At 40.7% G+C, this 19,714-nt stretch overlaps 1 protein-coding gene across 1 annotated transcript in view; it reads left to right on the forward strand.

Annotated features, from left to right (window-relative positions):
* Positions 1–17,629, forward strand: part of cnn3a (calponin 3, acidic a) — a 31,659-nt gene extending 14,030 nt beyond the window's left edge. Inside the window, exons 2-7 of the mRNA XM_076721464.1 lie at positions 11,697–11,818; positions 11,952–12,018; positions 12,436–12,573; positions 12,691–12,807; positions 13,076–13,222; positions 16,500–17,629. Coding sequence (XP_076577579.1) covers positions 11,697–11,818; positions 11,952–12,018; positions 12,436–12,573; positions 12,691–12,807; positions 13,076–13,222; positions 16,500–16,841 — 933 coding nt within the window. The 3' untranslated portion in view covers positions 16,842–17,629. The remainder of the gene's footprint in view (positions 1–11,696; positions 11,819–11,951; positions 12,019–12,435; positions 12,574–12,690; positions 12,808–13,075; positions 13,223–16,499) is intronic.
* Positions 17,630–19,714: the final 2,085 nt, after the last annotated feature.

Raw genomic sequence — 19,714 nt, forward strand, 5'->3', positions numbered from 1 at the left:
AGGACCGAAATAAGTGAAAATGAAGATCAGTTGCAGCCCTAAATCTATTTTTTTTTTTTTTTTCAGTCCTGAAACTTGGTCCCTGTGTGTTTCTACATGTTCTCTGAGCTGATGACATGGCTCCTCTCACCAATAGTATGTCTCTGAAACTCAGAGTAGTTATATATTATTATAAAACGGAAGGTGAAATCTGGCAATCTGATTGGCTGTTAACTGTGATATAATGAGCGTATACCACAGCTACTATTCTAATAAGCCTTATATCAGCATATCACAGCATATCACTTCGCTTCAGGGAAGCAACAATGTTTCCATGACAACAACCAACTGTTACAGTACGCAGCAAAAAGTAGCCGGTTTTGATGTTTATTTTTTCAAGGCGTTAACAGAGACAAAAAATCCTGCACTGTGCGTCAATGAGTAATTAGGAGTCAAATAGCAGAGTGCCACGGACAGCTCCCGTATAATGACAGTCACAGGATCAGCACCTTCACAGCGACTATGACACTTGGGGCTCTATAGGGTGATCTATTACTGTCTGATTGAACAGCCTCATGGAAATGATATTTTGCAAATCTTCACATTATGTACTAACGAAATTCGTTAAGGCAAGTAATTTGGTGCTTTTAAAGTCATGATATTCAGATGCCGCTGCTGCGTCTCCAGGTGCCTGCCGCAATGTCACGTATAATTGGCTTAATAAAGTCAGTGATCACTCAAAGCTAAAACTATTAAAAAAAACTCTCATTCATTGGGGTTTTGGGTGGATTCTTCCGGACCACTCACTCATAGTTAACTGCGGGGGGCCTCGCATGTTTACATTACGGGGCTGATTGTCAGAGAAGCAACAATGTATCCATGACAACAAACTGTTACAGTAGGTAGCAAAAAGTTGCTGCAGTGTTTTGACAACGTTAACAAATAGACTAAATTAGTTGAATTCACATGTTTAAGGTTAACTTTCACCTCCAGATAGGGTTAGCAATGGTAGAGTTGATTGAGCAGTGACTTTCTCCCGAAAAAAAGGCGAGGAATAGACGACATGCAGAGCTAACGTACAGAGAGGTGGGACTATTTTTTTCACAGTGGGGCTATTTTATCAGATAATATGTGTTTCTGTTTAAATAAAAACTGAAAATTATTGTGTATTCATCTTTCATATTGCCATTATTGGTAACTGTTTTACAAAAGCAATACATCACTCCAGTCCGTGATATACACTCATTATACCACAGCTAAGGGGCGTTCTTCGGCCCGACGCGTATATCACGGCCTGTTGTGATGTATTGCTTAAATGAACAGCACCCTCTCTGTTTGCTCAGCCTTGGCTCAGTACTCCGTCATGTATATTATTTGATAAATGCCAATCAGCTTAATGCTGATTGATCACTGTGTGTGTTAACTGTACAGTCACCCTGATTGGACTATGTGTTGCTGAATTCTTAAAGGTCTCATGTTATGAAAACACTTTTTCTGGGATTTGGGATGTTGTTTTGGGTCTCTGGTGCTACCACACGCATACAAAGTGTCAAATAAGACCGTCCGTGCTTTTTTGAGTGAGATACAGATTTCTGAAAGCACCCTGCCTGCAGCTTCCAGGATTTCCAGGACTTTTTCTCCAACCTCGGTACAAGGCAGGATTAGCCGGGAGGCTTTTTCTAAGGGAGAAGTCACTTCCAGCTTTGCATGGAATACCTGCAGAGGAGGGACATGTAAGTATACAAATTAGCTGTGTGTTTCTTTTGTAGAGTAGCACAAACTCTTGCGTATTGTAACGTCTTTTGCCATGTAGCACAAGCTAATGCTAACCGCTAGCTTCTAGTTAGCAATCAGCATGGTCTCCATATGCAAACCCAGCGACCCAGTCGGTCAAGTGACACATACACAGACACTCCGCAGGGTCTAAGCTTCGGGAATTTGAGAAAATAATGCATTTGGAAATGTTTTCTAAACTGGAGAATGTTAGAAAAGCCGAGGGCAAAACGAGTGTATGGTTGAAACTGCTACATCACAGCACTATTTACACTCCAAGCCAACCATTCTGTGCAATGAGTTTCTTCTTGGAGTTAATTTATGAGCGATCCTTTTTTATGCTGTATGTAGCTGTTGGCATAGCTATTCATGTAAGATAAGGTTGATGTCACTTCTCTCTTTTTATATAGGCCACTGCATCATTACAGTTACCTGCTGTTGATCAAGTGTAGCAGTGAGCTCTTGCAGCCTTCAGTGCATGAATTTATAATGTAACAGTGCTGTCATGTTTTAGTATAACAATATATTTTTCTTACAGCTGTCCACGCTACTGTGTCCTGCGAGAATGCTGATAGAGGACAAGCCACAACATCATCAGGGGATCCTCTTTTCAAAGTGAGCTTTCCAAACTCCACGAAACTTCCAAACTTCTTCTTCTTTTTTTTTTTTTTTTTTTTTGTCACTCAAAAAACAATCATATATATTGTACATGACATAAAGTACTGCAACTTGGTACTTTCAACACAATAAATAAATCAAAAAACATACTTGGATACCTGAGAAACTACACAATTCAAAATGCAGAATGTCACTATATTAACAGTTGTTGAATAATCTACTAAATGATAGTAGTGATTTGCTTTTGTGTGTGTGTGTGTGTCTGTGTATTGCACAGGGTATATTGGTGATTTGATGGACATGATCATGGAGAAGGTCTTTGTCGACCCATCATTGTGCAGAGCTGAGATTCTGAAGATAAACATCCCGCTGGACGTGTCTTCACAATATGAGCATCCAGACAAGGAGGAGGTCATCGCCAGCTACATGTCAAAATTCAGTTGAGGGGGGGGGCGGTTTGAATCCTCCGTATCTTCCCTGGGCATCAGGAAGCTCCCAACGCATCTGAAGTACTACGCATGATGGATGACTACACAAATCTTCTGCCCAAGGAAGCCCCAGCACCAGCTCACAAAACTCCTATAGGCTAAATACCTGTAACGACTGAGAAAATTGAACATTATGTTAGTCAACAGGTTCTATAATGTCAACATCTGTATTCACATTTTTCTAATTTGGATTCAGTGAATCTTTCACTTGTACTGTATTTCCATGTGCAAATATTAATGAGTGCGGTCAATAAATATTTATTGTGTATCTGTAAAATGTTTCATGTGAATAAATGTGTAATATACAGTATTTGCTTCGGAAAAACTTGGCTTTATGTTCAAGGAAAAACACGATCTGAATTTGTGGCATTGGCTGACTATATTTAGTTTATTATGGTGTATGAACAGTGAAGTTAAGTAGGTTATTATAGATGAAACTCACTGCTCTATCCCCCATAGCTGTAAAGGACCGTAGTCAGCCCTGTAAATGTTGTGTGTGTTCTGCAGCGAGAACACATTCAGGCAAACAGGTTCCTGGATGGTCGAACATGCATGGAGGCCTTTCACCCAGTTGCTGCAGCTGTCTTGTAACGTATTATGCATAACATAAGGTGAGTATCTGCAGTGGCATGTTATCTGTAATCATACACTGCGATCATAAGTGTAGGTAAAGACAATGTGACCTGTGGCACCTCCTGGCAGCATATTTTCTCAGGCTCTGACTGCATTGTTGCACACTTTCCACATATGCACTGATACAAACAAATAAAAAAATCATGCATGTATAAAGCTAAAGAAACAAGAAACTTTGCTTACCAGTATTTCCAATAATAGCACCCACATTTTAGATTTGAATGATGGAGTGCTGAAACTAACAGCGCAATTAGGGTCAGGTCAATGTCTCAGCTACCCAGTGGTTGAATTTGATGATCGACACCTCTATTGACCAGAGTCAAGAGATTTGAGGGGCAGCACCCAAGTTCACCATCGAAACACCAATGATGATCCAGAAGGAAGTTACCCCCAGAGACAGTATATCACATGAAGAGCGCCCCCCCCCCACTTTAGAAACCCCCTCCTCATAATTTCTTGAGGTATGAATTATGTTTCGTTTGGGTGGCAATGCTTGGTTGAGTCTTTTAGCTGAGTTTCTCCATGTCATTCTGGTATGTTACATGTTAGGATTGGTGCTTCCTAGCGTGAGCATTGACCATCTGAACTACGGGCATCTCAAGCTGCCCCACGTACAGGCGGCGCTTGTATTGAAGAGAAAAAAAAAATAGAAAGATGCTTTTTGACTAACCTTTCAGAAGCGTCCTGCTGAATTCTCTGAGTCTGAGGTTCTGTAGGAGCCGTCCCTCCCTTCAGGATCCGATTCAGGTTCGAACTTGTACGGTTGAACTACTGAAGCACTCCGTCTGTTAATTGCCACCATGTCCGCTACTCTCACACGTGAGTCTAAGCCACGGTAACATGGGTGGGGCAGCAGCAGCTCATTTGCATTTAAAGCTACAGACACCAGAAACAGCACATTCCGAAAGGGACTGAAACAGAGGGAAATAGAGGAGGTGAGAATCTTTTCCTAAAAGCTTTTTCCAGCTAACAGCTTCAAAAACATGTTTTATGGAAATCATAGACCTATATAACTTATTGAAAAAGCTTCATAATATGGGACCTTTAAACAAAACCAGTTCAGACTACATAACCTCTGAGTGTGTTGGACAGTAGCACTGGTTTCACTGAGCCTATTTTCTAAATGCGTGCAATTATGTGCTCTCATCAGGAAATGCTTTTGGGTTCACAGATGAAAAGGGAAGGGAGTTTTTCTAGTTTTCACTTCCATCAGGCTCAAATCTGAACCTTCCAGATTTTTACCTCAGAAGCTCAGTTTTACAGTTCCATCAAGATAGTAAGATCCCTTTTTCCAATGCCCACATTTTTTTCTGAGAATTCTTGGCAGTATCCTGATGGACCGCAGCTGAATTGAAACAATCTTCCTTTGACATGAAAGCCCTTGAGGCTTGAAAATTATACATACCCATACATCTTTATGTCACATAGTTGGGATAAACATAATCTACAACATTTATAACACCTAAATATCTAAATTTCTTGTTTCAAATACATTAGTAGTAATGGGCAGAAAAGAATTTCTGTTTTTGATTGGATGCAGTTAGTGTATTTTTTTCTGTATTATATGATTGGAAATCAAATATCTTTGCCTTTTAGACTGCTGGTCAGACAAACAGGACATTTGAAGAGGTGTCTTTTGGGCTCTGAGGCTGTGTGTTTCACTATATATTGATAATTAATGGAAAATTAAATGAAAACTAAACTTTATTTGGTTTTCCTGTGGTTTTTTCCCTCCTGTGAGAGTCTTCCTGCATAAGACATTTGGCAATAATTTTACCAATGAGGTACAAAACTACACAACTATGATAGGCTATTACTCAGCCCCATTGTGGTGCCTATGGGTTGCTTGCCATTGGTGTAGCTTCTAATAATGCATTTGCCAAAAAAGATCAAAACAGCAATTTAACAAATATATTTGCTTGTATGTTTGTCTCCTCAAGAGCCCCAAGAACCTGCCACATCAATCAACCATAGGAAAGAAATAGTAGAAGTATGCATATAATTCTAGTAAACAAGACAAGAGCATGAAAAAGCGTATCCCTTTTTCATGTTCCTAAAACCTATTGGTTATGGTGATCCTATAACCTTCTCCATAGCATTGCTGTCAAAGTTTGCCAAGCTGTCTATTAATTGTCTGCTATCTATCTAGAGCAATGTAGACCATGAGAGTAATGTGTAACTGAGGATATGATTCAGTGTTCATCATGCTTGAAGCAACCAACAATTGTTTGTTTAAAAAGTCCTTCAATCACGCCTTAAATCAGAGTGCTTGCATCTGTTTTGAATGGCCACACTGGAAGTTGCTTAGAGAAAAGCTTGCAGTCATGACTGCAATCCACCAACTCCTTGACCTCTCTGTGCTTCAAGTACTTTATTGTCATAACAATTACAGTGAAGTAGACACTGGTAATGAAATTCTTAATTCTCAGGCTCCTTCTAGCAATGCTCAAACAATATATATAACGAGAAAATCACACAAGTAAAATGAGAATCTAAGACATGAAATAATACAAAATTTAAATTAAAAAAATCTATAAAATAAAATAGAGTACGATAAACTAATACACACACACACACACACACACACACACACACACACACACATATATAGTGTGTGTATAAAATGATAGTGGTTAATATACTGCACATAAACAGATGTAGACAGGTGTCAATCGCTTAATCTTTTTAAATTATTATTTTATCATTATTTATGAAATTTATTTATTATTTATTATTTAAGTCATACGTCAACTGCAACTCCAACTGCTGAACGTATCGATGAGTTGAAACGAATTTAAATTAATAAAATTAAGTATAAATGTGAAGTATAATGTAATAATGTATATGCAATAATAATGTATATATGATAAAAAAGAAACAAAAGTGCAAATCGAAGTAAACACACAAAAGCCAGGCTAAAAAGGCATGTTCTAAATTTCTTTCTAAAGATATCAACACTTTCTGCCCACCCCCCTCAGGTCCTCTGGCAGGCTGTTCCAGGACCCTAGGAATAACCAAGAGAGTGGTAGTCCAGAGAGAGACTATGTAGTGATTTGTAGATCGATAACACAAGATCAGTAACACAATCTTAAAATCAGTAGTAAAACTAACAGGTAGCCAGTGCAACGATTTTAAAAAAGGGTTATGTGTGCTCTCCCTCTGATCCTTGTGAGCACACGAGCAGGTGAATTTGTATTAGCTGAAGATGATCTATGGCTTTTTTTTTTTTTTTCGTTGCCCAAGATGTGATGCACTAGACAGGTGGGGAGATACTCATGAGTATCTGGCTGAGGACAGCTGTTTTAGTTTTCCCTGGAGAACAGAAGGATTGCCCCTATGCAACTGTAAATCACTAAGAGGAAGTCTCTGACTGTTTGAGTAGCTGGTCTTGTTGGCATCCTGCGAGGAATATCTCCTAGAGCCTCTGCGGTTATGTCGAACTTGCACATGTGGGCAAGATGGATAAACTTGGAGGGGGGTGGTTGAATGGAACACCCTGCCTGATCTGAGTGGTGCTTTGTTATTGGACTTCTGCACTAGTCATGGATTGGTCACAACAACAGAGAACACAACTGTGTGGTCATATTATCAGATCTGTGGCTGTATGCCTTGAACAATTGGGTGAAGAGAGGAGCAGAGTTGTTAACTGATCACCACCTGCTAATGTCTTGTAAGGGTAACATCTTGTGGAGGCCTGCTGAATATCAGCAAGGCCAAGGAGATTGTTGTCTACGTCCAGAGAGGCCACATCCAATACCTGCCACTGACCATCGATGGTGCTGCTGTGGAGAGAGTGGGCAGCACCAAATTCCTGGGGGTGCACATCAGTGAGGACCTCTCCTGGGCCACCAACTCCACATCACTGGTAAAGAAAGCCCAGCGGCGCCTCTACTTCCTGCGCAAACTCAAGCGGGCTAGTGCTCCACCACCCATCATGAGCACATTCTACCGAGGCACCATTGAGAGCATCCTTTCCAGCTGCATGACTGTGTGGACGGGAGCTGCACTGACTACAACAGGAAAGCCCTGCAGCACATAGTGAACACAGCTGGAAGAATCATTGGTGCCCCACTCCCCTCCCTGCAAGACATATACACCACCTGCCTCACCTGCAAAGCGATCACAATTCTGAGCAATGCAAGCCACCCCGCACACAATCTGCTCAGCCTCCTGGGAGGAGGTATAGGATCCTCCATTCCCGCACCACCAGACTCACCAACAGCTTTATCCACCAGGCTGTTAGGATGCTATACTCTCTCCCCTCTCTACCCTCAGCTCCATCCTGAACCCTCTGACCCAAATAAATGACTGTCTTTGCACTACTATGCCACTTACACACTTATGTCAAACAGAAAGCTTCTGCTGCTATTACTGACTGTCTTTGCACTATTACAGTCCTCTAACTTATATATAAAACTTTTTGCTGCTACATCTACAATTACACTGTGAACTCCTATTCTCTATTGTTTATTTTTTTCCATTTATTGTTTACTGTAGTGTTAGGATATGTCTGTCTTTATTCTTTGTGCCTGTGCACTTCTTGTCTCGTCTCACTGTGGGATAGTGGGAAACGTAATTTCGCTTCCTTTGTATGTCTAGTACATGTGAAGAATTGACAATAAAGCTGCCTTTGACCAGAAAGCGGTAGATTGCTCCCTCTGAGTTGGGAGTGTTACTGATGCAGGCAAAAGACTTCAAGTATCGCTGGGTCTTGTTCACAAATAAGGGCAAATGTTAAGGTGAAGAGAGAGCTGAGCCCAAAGGCAATGCTTTTGATTTACCGTTCAATCTGTGCTACAACTCTCACCTATGTTCATGTTCTTTGTTAGTGACCAAAAAATTAGGTTATGGATACACGTGGCCAAAGTGAGTTTCCTCTGCAGTATGGCTGGGCTCATCCTAAGAGATGGGTGAGGATCTCATACATGTGGTGGGAGCATGGAGTAGATCCACTGGTCCACAGCTTTATGGAGCTTTATAGAGAGTTTCAACTCATTGTTTTGGTTTTCTGGCCTGCAACTTTACTGTTTTGGTTAATTCTCATAGCAGCATTTTTGGCTGTAAAAACCTACTGTACACCACTTGCCCAGTATGTTATTGTGTCTGAGTTTTTACTTAGTCTGTTTCCCATTTTATTTTGAAGGCTACTGTCATGTCTCAATTTTGTTTTTACTTCCTGTCTTTATGTGGTCTCTTGCCCATTTTCTGTATCACGTGTGTTTCATTAGTTGATCAGCCTCTTGTGTATTTTTTTCATCTGTGTTGCCTCTGTCAGTTGACAGGAAGTCTGCTTTTGTTGTCAGTGTCGTGTTCACAACTTGTTTCTGCTGCCCCCAAGTACAGGTAAAGTTAGCTAAACAGAATATAACTCAAAGCAGAAAACAAGCTTAACTCTAAGGACAGCAGCAGGCTATGGCAGGGCTTTCAGTTAATAAGTAATTACAAAACAGTTAATGTCACCCCATATACTGTACCTAACTGGCCTTATGAGCCGAATATCTTTTATTGCTGTTTTGATACTAAAGCAGACCCACATCCTTGTTCTGTTAGTGAATCAGAGCCTGCTACTCACATAGACCATTTTAATTTTAGGGAACACGAGGTTAAACCCTTCAGTTGCTCTGACATCCATTATTGTGACAGTGTTTGAATGCCTTGTACATAACCATCTCTGCACTGTTGTTGTAGAACATGAACAGTTTGCAAATAGAGCTAACAAGTCTGTTAATGTTGCAGTTTAATTGCGTCTGAGAAGAGGAGAGAAGACAGATAAAGTGATGTGTGCAACATCACTATTACTGGATGTGATCTCCCACCCCTAGTGGAAATCTGTAAGACTAGATTACAGAAAAAGGGCCTTGAGTTCTAAAGGACCCCTCTCATCCAGCTAACAATATTTTGAATTTCCTACCCTCTCACAAAAGACTAAGAAGCATTATGACCAGAACATCCAGGTTCCATCCTGAAGCTATTCACTTTCTTTACACAAACGTAGCACTGCAGACCACTTGGCAGGTTAAATAATTTATGCAGTAAGGCAGATTTATTTAAAGTGCTTGAAACACTTTGTTTAGTGGGTGGTTTGATGTTGCTGTGTAAGTCCCAACACGTGTCAGGGAATGCTCCAATCACTTATGTTAACATGACAATAAAGTAGTGAATCTCTAAGTGGCCAATGAAATTATAATTTGAAATAATGGACTAGCCACATTTGTGTGATTTTAGGATAAGAATGGGACAGGTCCAGCTGGTTTATATTTAACTTAAAACCACAGCCTTGTGTTTGACAGGCAGTCTTCTTGTCCTCTCATTGGGGACAGTTTGGCGCAATGTCTGTTAATGTTGTGTTTGCTTGCATGCATGCCCACAAAATATTCATTAAAAATAAGAACAGAAAATAGAATTGGTAAATAATTGGCACAGACTTGCAAACAGTCAATTACTTATACCCATCTCTATCTGAAATGGCCATTTTTGTAATAACTTTAGCAGTCACCTTTGTTTTCTCTTCCAAATAAGTGGTTTTCATAATCTGGTTAAACCTGTGTAAACCCTCTGCATCTTGCTGTTACCCAACAACAGATTTTTTTGTATCAGAATAGATGAGCATGTGTTCTTTTGCCAAGGATGTTGTTGAATTTATGTCTGTCGTGTTTACCAGAATTAAATTGTTTTAGTCTCAATGTGTAATGATGTGAGACTGCCAAAGTAACAGCTGGACAGTTTAGTCAAAGCAAGATTAAACAGTGGAGTTGAAGTTACAGTAGGCTGTAACAGAGAAGAGCAGTCCATTGCCTACCAATGCAAACTGCAAATTTATCATTTTACAAGTTAAATTCTAGGGTTACTGTCACAAGCTGTTAATATTCACACAAGAACACAAATCCAAACTCAGTGGTGAAATTCAATAGTGCCACCTAAATGAGCATGCACGTCCCCGACAGACTGGAGCATCCAGGTCCAGCAGCTGGTTTCACCTAACTGTTAGAACTGTCCACATAATGATGCCAGTCTTGGATTAGCTATGACACTCATTTAAGTTTGAGTTACACAGCAACAAAGACTTGCTTAGTCCAAGTCTAAAAGGCCAGCCTCCCTACATCCAGTGACATTTGGTCAGATACTGAATTGGTGACACTTATCTTGTGTCCAACTTGAAACTGTGGTGATTGTATAGATTTTCTCTGCTGCTGGGTTGAAGATGTGTGTGAAACATCCACCTTTTAGAATTTTTTGCATCTGTGCAGCAACATGCATATTTGAGGCATTTTTCTATTGTCTACTTTGGTTGTGGCTCAGGCAGTAGTGGGTTGTCTGCTAATTGGGTTGGTGATTTGATCCTCTGCTCCTTGTTCCTGAGCAAGATGGTGAACCCCAAATTATGCATTTGTGTGAAAGTGTTGGAAAATACTTTGAGTGTTCAGTATACATGTGATGAAGGTCTCTATCAGTCCTCTGTACTCCTCTGTAAAAATAGATTGTAGTGAAGACAGTATGTGTCTCAGTGGAAATTATTCACTGGAATCATACATGTCAATATTAACTTCCATTTTGAAAAATACACTTCTATTAAATTCCTTCAAAGTCTTTACTACATATATTAGATGTGTCTGGATAGATGGCTGCAACTTTACTGGTTGGCAAAGGGATGCAGCTGTGACGTGGTAGGGTTGAATATTGGCCCCTATTCAGTCTAATCAGGACTGGCAGGGTCCCATTGTTAATGCTGTGGATCTCTTGTCTGTGTGTCATTTCCTGGATGAATGCAAGCATCTCCTATCATCCCTCTGTCATCTGTCTCTTTACCAGATGGTTCCTCTCTCATGGAGTGTCTGTCATCAATCAGTAAACTGGATGAGTATCTATTACTATACTGGCTAGTGAAAAAAAATAAATATGAAAAAAAAAACATCATTTGTTCAGACTTAGTCTTACTCCTGCTCATATCACTGAAGGTCAGAGTCAGGAAATACCAGCCGGGTTTCTGATGGAAATCGAACAGAGTATAAAATATATTATTTTACTTCTGTCACATGAGAAAGATTTCTGGGGCTCAAAATTCACTTGCCTCTCATTATCATATAGAGCTGCTGACACAGTGTGGCCTATTGCAGCTTGAACATATTAGTTCTCATTCATATTTAGAGTTTTTTTCCCCCAAAATTACTTATTAATATAAACTTAGCACGATGTTATATCTTTCAGATTGCTCAGAAATATGACCCACAGAAGGAGGAGGAACTCCGCTTCTGGATTGAGGAGGTAACAGGAATGTCCATTGGAGAGAACTTCCAGAAAGGCTTGAAGGATGGAGTCATCCTCTGCGAGTAAGTTCTGTGTGTGTGTGTGTGTGTGTGTGTGTGTGTGTGTGTATGTGTGCGCGCACGCATACTTTATTCTCCATAGATGACAGATCACATTATTTTTTTTTTCATACATGTGTTTTCCTTGCACTCTTAGACTGATTAATAAGCTGCAACCTGGTTCAGTAAAGAGAATCAACCTCTCCCAACTGAACTGGCACAAGGTAAGGCCTGCTCTGAACTGGAAACACTGCAAGGCTTTCAAATTTTCTGCTGATATCAAAAAGTAACTTAAACCTGGAGTGTGGGACTTTTGCATAAAAATGAAAGGCTGTAAAAGTCAAACTCTTGCTAGGCGAGTTCACACAATGCTGATTAAGCCTATCACTGCCAGATTGACCTCTGTATTGCGCAGCCTTTCAATGCACTGCACAGTTGCAAAGAAAGCAACTTAGATGTCAGCATCATGAAAAAGACATTCAGCTCCTTTAAGACCAGTCTCAGGCTTTGAGGAACAGTGGACTCATCCATGAAGCTTTCACTGCTTTTTACGAACAGCTTTACTTGCTTCCTCCTGGTTATGATAAAGTCCCTGTCCCAGCGCCCATTACAATTTTTCTTTTTTCTGTTGCTCTCTGCAGCTGGAAAACCTTGGGAATTTCATCAAAGCTATCCTGGCGTATGGCCTAAAGCCCAATGACATCTTTGAGGCCAATGACCTGTTTGAAAATGGGAACATGACTCAAGTACAGACTACACTGCTTGCACTGGCCAGCATGGTGAGTGAACACACAGCACAGAGGGTTATTGTCGACTTAGGAACACATTTTCTTTTATTATAGGAAGCAAATCACATGTCACATCAGTCCTTTGACCAGCGTCATGCTCTCCTTTAGGCAAAGACCAAAGGCATGGACACAAAGATTGATATTGGGGTGAAATATGCGGACAAACAAGCTCGACATTTTGATGATGACAAGATCAAGGCTGGTCAGTGTGTCATTGGACTGCAGGTAACTATGACTTTTGATTAAGTGGTTCTGAGCCAGCATATGATATCCTCAGGCTGATGCTTGTTTGTAGTTTTAAATGTACAGTAAATTCTTCAGTGCCATTACTGCCCTTGAAACAGGAAACAGTTCCTTCAAAATTGATACACTGAAACTGACACAAGTTTCAATAACCTTCATTTGAAATGTACATTTTAGGGTTATTTTAAACAGGTTAGACTGATATGTCATTGGATTTGGTGAGAACCTGTTGCTGGCTTTTTGTCCTCAGATGGGGACAAACAAGTGTGCGAGTCAGGCTGGAATGACTGCTTATGGAACCAGAAGACATCTGTATGATCCAAAGACTCAGACTGACAAACCATACGACCAGACTACCATCAGCCTGCAGATGGGAACCAACAAAGGAGCCAGCCAGGTCAAAACCCAGTCCTCTTTTATTGCTGCTCTTATCTTTTTATTTTTACCCAATTCCAGACCAAAGCCAGCAATTTAATACCTAACATGACTAAAATATTTCCTACATATCCAAAGCCTGAGGTAGCTACAGGACACAGTCACATTGTTAAGTGGCCGTACTGGTGTTAAAGCCACATACTTTATCCTGTCCTTTATCCTATCCACACTGTCATCTCATCCTGGGCCGAGTTTTGAGACCTCTGTCTCTGAGATTTCTGCCTCCACCCAAGTATAATTTAGGTTAATGGGACTTGTGAATTTCCCTTGGGGATGAATAAAGTATCTATCTATCTATCTTGAAAGGCTGATTACAGCATTGAAAAAATACATATAGGAACTCATCAACCTCATCTCTATCCATAGACAGTGTCCCTGTTACTCAGGATAATCCACAGAACATGTTTACAGCTTTTATGTGGACTGTTTCCTCAGTAGAAAGTAGTTCCAGTGAAAATTGGTTGATTATGTAGAGAAACTGGATAATGAGACTGAAATTTGTCATGTTGTTGGTGGAGGTGCGTTGTTTCAGACACCACTGTGACATTAAATATGATTCAGAAAGCCCAGTTGGAATAACAGATCCATCAATATGAAGGGTACTCAGACCCCATACATGCATGTGATTAGTCGCTGCAGTGACTTGCCGTGCACATAATGTTTGTAGTCAGGTGGTCAGGTGAGTACTAGGAGATGACATTCACTCGAATATAGGAAGACATAGGATGTGCCTGCTTAGCCTTATGACATGTTAGGAAAAAAACATCACACAGAAATTGCAATTGTTCATTCAACTTGCTTAGTAAGTGGGTAACTGGATGTTTCATTTTGAGAAGTTTGTTTGTTCGCAATAGCTTATGCTGGAGGATTGAAATTCTTAAAACTCATATAAAACACACCTGTGGCCAAATGTGAAAGTAGCTGTTCAGTGTCTAATGTTTTTTGGACATCTCTCACAGCAGGTTACTTTATTGGGACAGATGTGTTGACAAGAAACACATATAGACGAGAAATGTTGATGTCCAATGCCCATTGCTGCCATCTTCTTCTGTTGAGTTTTGTGGTGGTTGTCATCCATAAGTGTTGCATTACTGCCATCTGCTGGATTGTAACTGCTTCACAGTGGATACCATTTACAGGGTCCACCCACAGTGATCTATTCATGCATTCGTTCCGGTCAACCCTCATGTTTTCCCCCATTTTCTTCCTATTTAAATATTTTCTCATGAATCTCCCCTATTCTTAAAAAAATAAAAATAAAAATCGACAAGAGGATAGCTGCCTATTTTCTGTGTTTACTACATTCCACTCTGGTACAGCAGGTGGCAGTGTGTAGAACATTAACTGTAATATGTAATGACAAGGAGTCATTCAGAAAAAGAATAAGATTAACAAGAAGAAGATTAAATGTGAGAGGGATGGAGTACCTGCCAAAAAGTCTAAACTTTGTGCAAGTATCTCATCAAATGGGAGGAGGCTTTCTGCTCCATTCTGCCTTTTGCTGTTGCTGTTGACAATTTTCATATGTCCATGCTAGTGACAACTGCGTTTCTCACTGGAAGTTATTCACATATATCAATATAATGATGACTTCAATTTCATGCTTCAAGTTTAATAGAAGAAAAGAAAAAGAAAAAGAAAAACACCCTCTGTGAGCTGATAGACTCTTTTTCAGTAGCTCCAGTAGCACAAAGCACACACCCACAGCAATGAGCAGTCACTGCCAGGCCACGTAGCAAATTAACAATGAAAGACTGAATGACAGCTATTTTGCTTGTGTTTATGAGATTGTGCCATTTAACAGAGTCGTTTATCTATGGATTTGTTAAAACAGCTGGTGTTTAATCACTACTCCTCTCCTCTCACCACTTGTCCTCCAACAGTAGTCAGGCAGTGTGCCTTTATGTGTTTTGGGGGAGTGGCTTTGGAGGGAGCCATGAAGGGAGGAGATAGGATTTTTCATTTGTATACTGTCAAAATCCAGTTTACTTTTTCTGGTTTCACCAACTTTAGCAACTTCAGCTGTAATAATGATGACTGAGAAATCATGGTTTACGGTTTTATGTCATGAATTAATGGCATGGGCACTATAAATAGCCAAAGCTGTGTGTAATGGTGGCATATATTGCCAGCTGTTCTGACACTGTTGCTGATGAAACACAATCAGTTAAATTCTACCGTTTCTTCTGTGCCCTTCTTCTCTTTGACAGGTCTAATGAGTGATGGTATCAGTGTAAGGCCATTTCTACATTCATTTGTGAATAATTGTGGGAGTGGAAATGAAGCTCATGGATGTGCACCCTGTTCTGCAATGACTTATTTATAAAACTTAATCAGAAGTATGTGTGGCTTTATAAATCTGCTGAAAAGAACATGACTGCAGAATTTTGGTTTTGGTGTACAAAGAGCTTTAGTCATGAATCTACACAGTTTTTTGCATGTGGCCCCTGGACATATAGCGTCTAGCTATGATATCAGAGCTAGACTCTAGCAGAGGGAAATCAGGAAATACGTCTGTGAATATTCTCGTTCATCCAGGTCATGGTACTTCTAAGTGCTTCCAAAGGCAACTGGACTTGCTTATGGTTCGAGAAGATGTTTCGCCTCTCATCCAAAAGGCTTCTACAGTTCTAACTGACTGATGGGGAGCCCCGGGCATTTGTCCTCTTGCAGGATCATAGCTCTGTCCAGCATCATATGAGTCATTAGGGTCCCACCCATCATGTCATTCAGTGGGGTCATGTGATGTTTTTCAGTTTGCATGCACTACATTGCTCTGCAGTGCAATGCAGCGAGGGATGCACAGACTTGTACATTGGGCAAACAAAGCAACTGCTTCACAAGTACATGGCACAACCTCAGGTCAACACTCAGCAGTCCACCTGCATCTCAAGAACAAGGGACATCCCTTTGAGGACAATAATGTACATATTTAGCCAGGGAATACCGATGGTTTTGAAAGAGGAGTGAAATAATCCATGTCAAACTGGAAGGGTCTAAGACACCACTTATCAGCCACCAACAATGCAGTCCTGAGACCTCTACCCAGGCAGCTTGACAGCCATTCACACCAGGACTCACATGACCCCATAGAGTCACATGATGGGTGGGCGGGTTCATCTTAAGCTATGCAATAATGTGACTCTTTTTGTGACTCCAAAAATTATTGTCAAATCAGAACTGAGAATTCAATACAAGATGAGAATAAGTGTCTTTATGATGTGAAATTTCTGCTGCAGGCGGGCATGTCAGCCCCTGGTACCCGCAGGGACATCTATGACCAGAAGGTGGCACTACAGCCACTTGACAACTCCACCATCTCCCTCCAGATGGGCACCAACAAAGTGGCATCTCAGAGGGGTATGAGCGTGTACGGTCTGGGTCGACAGGTCTACGACCCCAAATACTGTGCCCCCCCAACAGAGCCGGTCATCCACACTAATGGCAGCCAGGGTACCGGCACCAATGGCTCAGAGATCAGCGACAGTGACTATCAGGGTGAATTCCACGAGGATGAGTACCATGGAGGTTACCATGATGACTACAATTCCCATTACAATGATCAGGGCATTGACTATTAATGGAGACCTCCACCCCCAGAGCAGTATTAACGAGTGTATTTCAACTAGACAAGAGAGCAAGTCTTTTGCTGTCCTCACCAGTCTTTTTCTTCTCTTGAAGCATAAAATGAAATGTTGCCCTGAATGCTTTCCTTCTTCACGTAGACTCTTTGATCTGAGCAGCAAAGGTTGTATGAAGTTGTAGTTGCACAGAATATTGAGATACAGAGATAAAGTGATGAAAATATTTTTTTTTAAGCTTAAGAGCATTCCTTTTAATACCCACTTTTTAAAAGACGTCTTAATGATGGAACACTAAAGTAGTGATAACTTTGTGGATCATTGGTGTAGCTTCAGGTGAAACTTTTGCATTCCAATCTTTGTATTCCTGGACTGAAGCTGTGCTGATGATCAATGTGAAAAGAATTCCTATATACACTCTTACAAAATAGGCAGATTTATGTACCTGTATACAGGTACATAAATCAAGCAGGTACTGGCTGGGTGTATTCATATACCCAGCCAGAGTTTGTGATACAGATAGTGCTTAAAATTTGTACTACAATTGATCACTATTTTTTTCCTTATGAGCAGGATGACTGTTCATATAGTACAGATGGTCAAACCCAAGCTGACTCTGTTTCAAAGCTAGGCCTCCTTGTTCCGTCACGACACATATTTTCATATTGTTCGTCTTTTATTCCCAAACTGTATTTATTGCAGTGACCCTCATTGTAAAACAGTCCACTGTTATGCATAGGGTCCGTAAAGAAAATGGTATGTTATAAATAAAGCCTCAAGTCCTTCAATTTTGGAAGCTTGTCTGCATACTACTGTTACAAACATATCACATGTCCAGCCACAAGAATGTTCTACCTTCAGTGCTGCAGTTTCAGTGTGTTAACATCACGAACATCTATAGTCATTTTATGCTACATTTTATGGAGTGGAAAGATTGAAGCTGGTGGTTAATTCCTTATAACCAACAGCAACTTGGAGACTGGTAAGAAACAGTCAAGAACACTCATACTGAAATGAAGAGAATCGACTGTATGACCTGAGTCATTTTAAACAAAGTGGATTATAGATAAGAAACATTTACATGAAATCTCCATTCAAACTTTCAAACATTCATAGACATATAATGACAAATGAAAACAGACTCATACTTTTGGCTCCCTGAGCTTCCAAATGACATGGGTGCTAACCAAATGCCCATGTCTTACAATAATGCCATACAGGTGATAGGAGTTACTGTCTGTGAGGTACAGGCAGGAGAATGAGAGGTCTCTATGAAACGAACTCTCTGAGCAAGCAATTGGTAACGCACAGCTGATTGAGATGAGCTAATTAGTGGTGTTTGACACACACACACACACACACACACACACACACACACACACACACACACACACACACACACACTACTGGGTGCAGTGGTTACTAATTTTGGAGATGTCGAAAGGTGTATTTTTCATTTGATGATGATGGAGATGATGATGGAGATAGGTTAGCATTGTCATACTGCTTTTAGTCCGTGCTAATATTGTAATCATGCCCTGTATCGCTCTCTGTACAGCTATATCTCTGTGCTGTTGTATCTGGTACGAAATTTGGGTTCTTTCTCAGGGTCAAAATTTAAGAGACTGAAGCAAGATTTTAAGAGTTTACAGACACACTTGACCTGTTGTGTTGACCTGAGGCTGTATGTATACATATATATATATATATATATATATGTATATATGTGTGTGTGTGTGTGTGTGTGTGTGTGTGTGTGTGTGTGTGCTAGGCAACTGCAAGCCTTTTTATGGCAGGTGAAACTGCTCTCCCATTACTCCTGGCGTCCAGCCTGCATCTCAGCCAGCATGGAACATAGCTCAGGCCTGTAGCTCATGATGGTCAGTGGCCTGTCAGCTCAAATCATATATCTGCCTCTGTCCTCCCATGGTCCCAGTCCCATGTACGAGAAGGCTGATTTGCAGTCTGAGGAAGACAGCTGGAACTCCCATGCAAATCAAGTCCAGGCTTTCAAGGCTGAGAGTGTTTCCAAGGACTACACTGCTCTCGTACGAGTAGGATCTGACTCTAACTGAAAACCAGGACAAACTTGCTAAATAGAGTTCAAACAGGATGGGTGACACGGGAGAGGTTGCAATGTGAGCACTGATTAAAGATCTTTCATGAAGAAAAATGATCAGCTGTCTCCTTTTCCAGTGGTTGAACCCATCATCATAAATCTCCACATTCATACATATATCTCATCAATTTTGGTGAGAAATCAGTGTTACTAACTGTTCATGATTGACACCACAGATATAGATTAGTGCTGTGGCAGTCCACAGGGCCAATGAAAACGATACTCTGCACCAAATCTAAGTTCTTGGCATAAAAACCTTTTAACATGTTCTTGGCCCCTAGAAGCATGGGGTGGGGTGATACCAGTACCTTCTCCTTGCAACAAGTCAGGCCCGCAGAATTTGTTGTGTTTCTATGCCTGCCCTTCTAAGGACCCTCTGGTTGCTGTGGTTACCATGCTTTTTTGGACTCTCTTGCGTTTTGACCCTAGATTCCACAGTCCTGCACAAAGCAGTGATTATTCAACGGGGGGGGGGAGGGGGAGGATGCCATTACATTCTCATGAAGCCCATTGGCTGCTCACTCTTTGTCTTTAACTCTCTGAAATCACTGGGTGCCTGGGGCCTGTGCCTGAAGCCATAGAACAGACACAAATGTTTTTGATCCACTCTTCACAAAGAGACATGAGTGCCTCTGCTCACTTTGTGCCACACCATCACTCAAAAACAAGCAAAAACAACAAAAAACTCTTAATGGTTCTTCAAACACTTATTATTTCAGTTGCCAGCAGACATGATTAACAGAATGATAACTAG

Source organism: Chaetodon auriga, chromosome 21 (genome assembly GCF_051107435.1).
Source record: "Chaetodon auriga isolate fChaAug3 chromosome 21, fChaAug3.hap1, whole genome shotgun sequence".
Classification (NCBI taxonomy): domain Eukaryota; kingdom Metazoa; phylum Chordata; class Actinopteri; order Chaetodontiformes; family Chaetodontidae; genus Chaetodon; species Chaetodon auriga.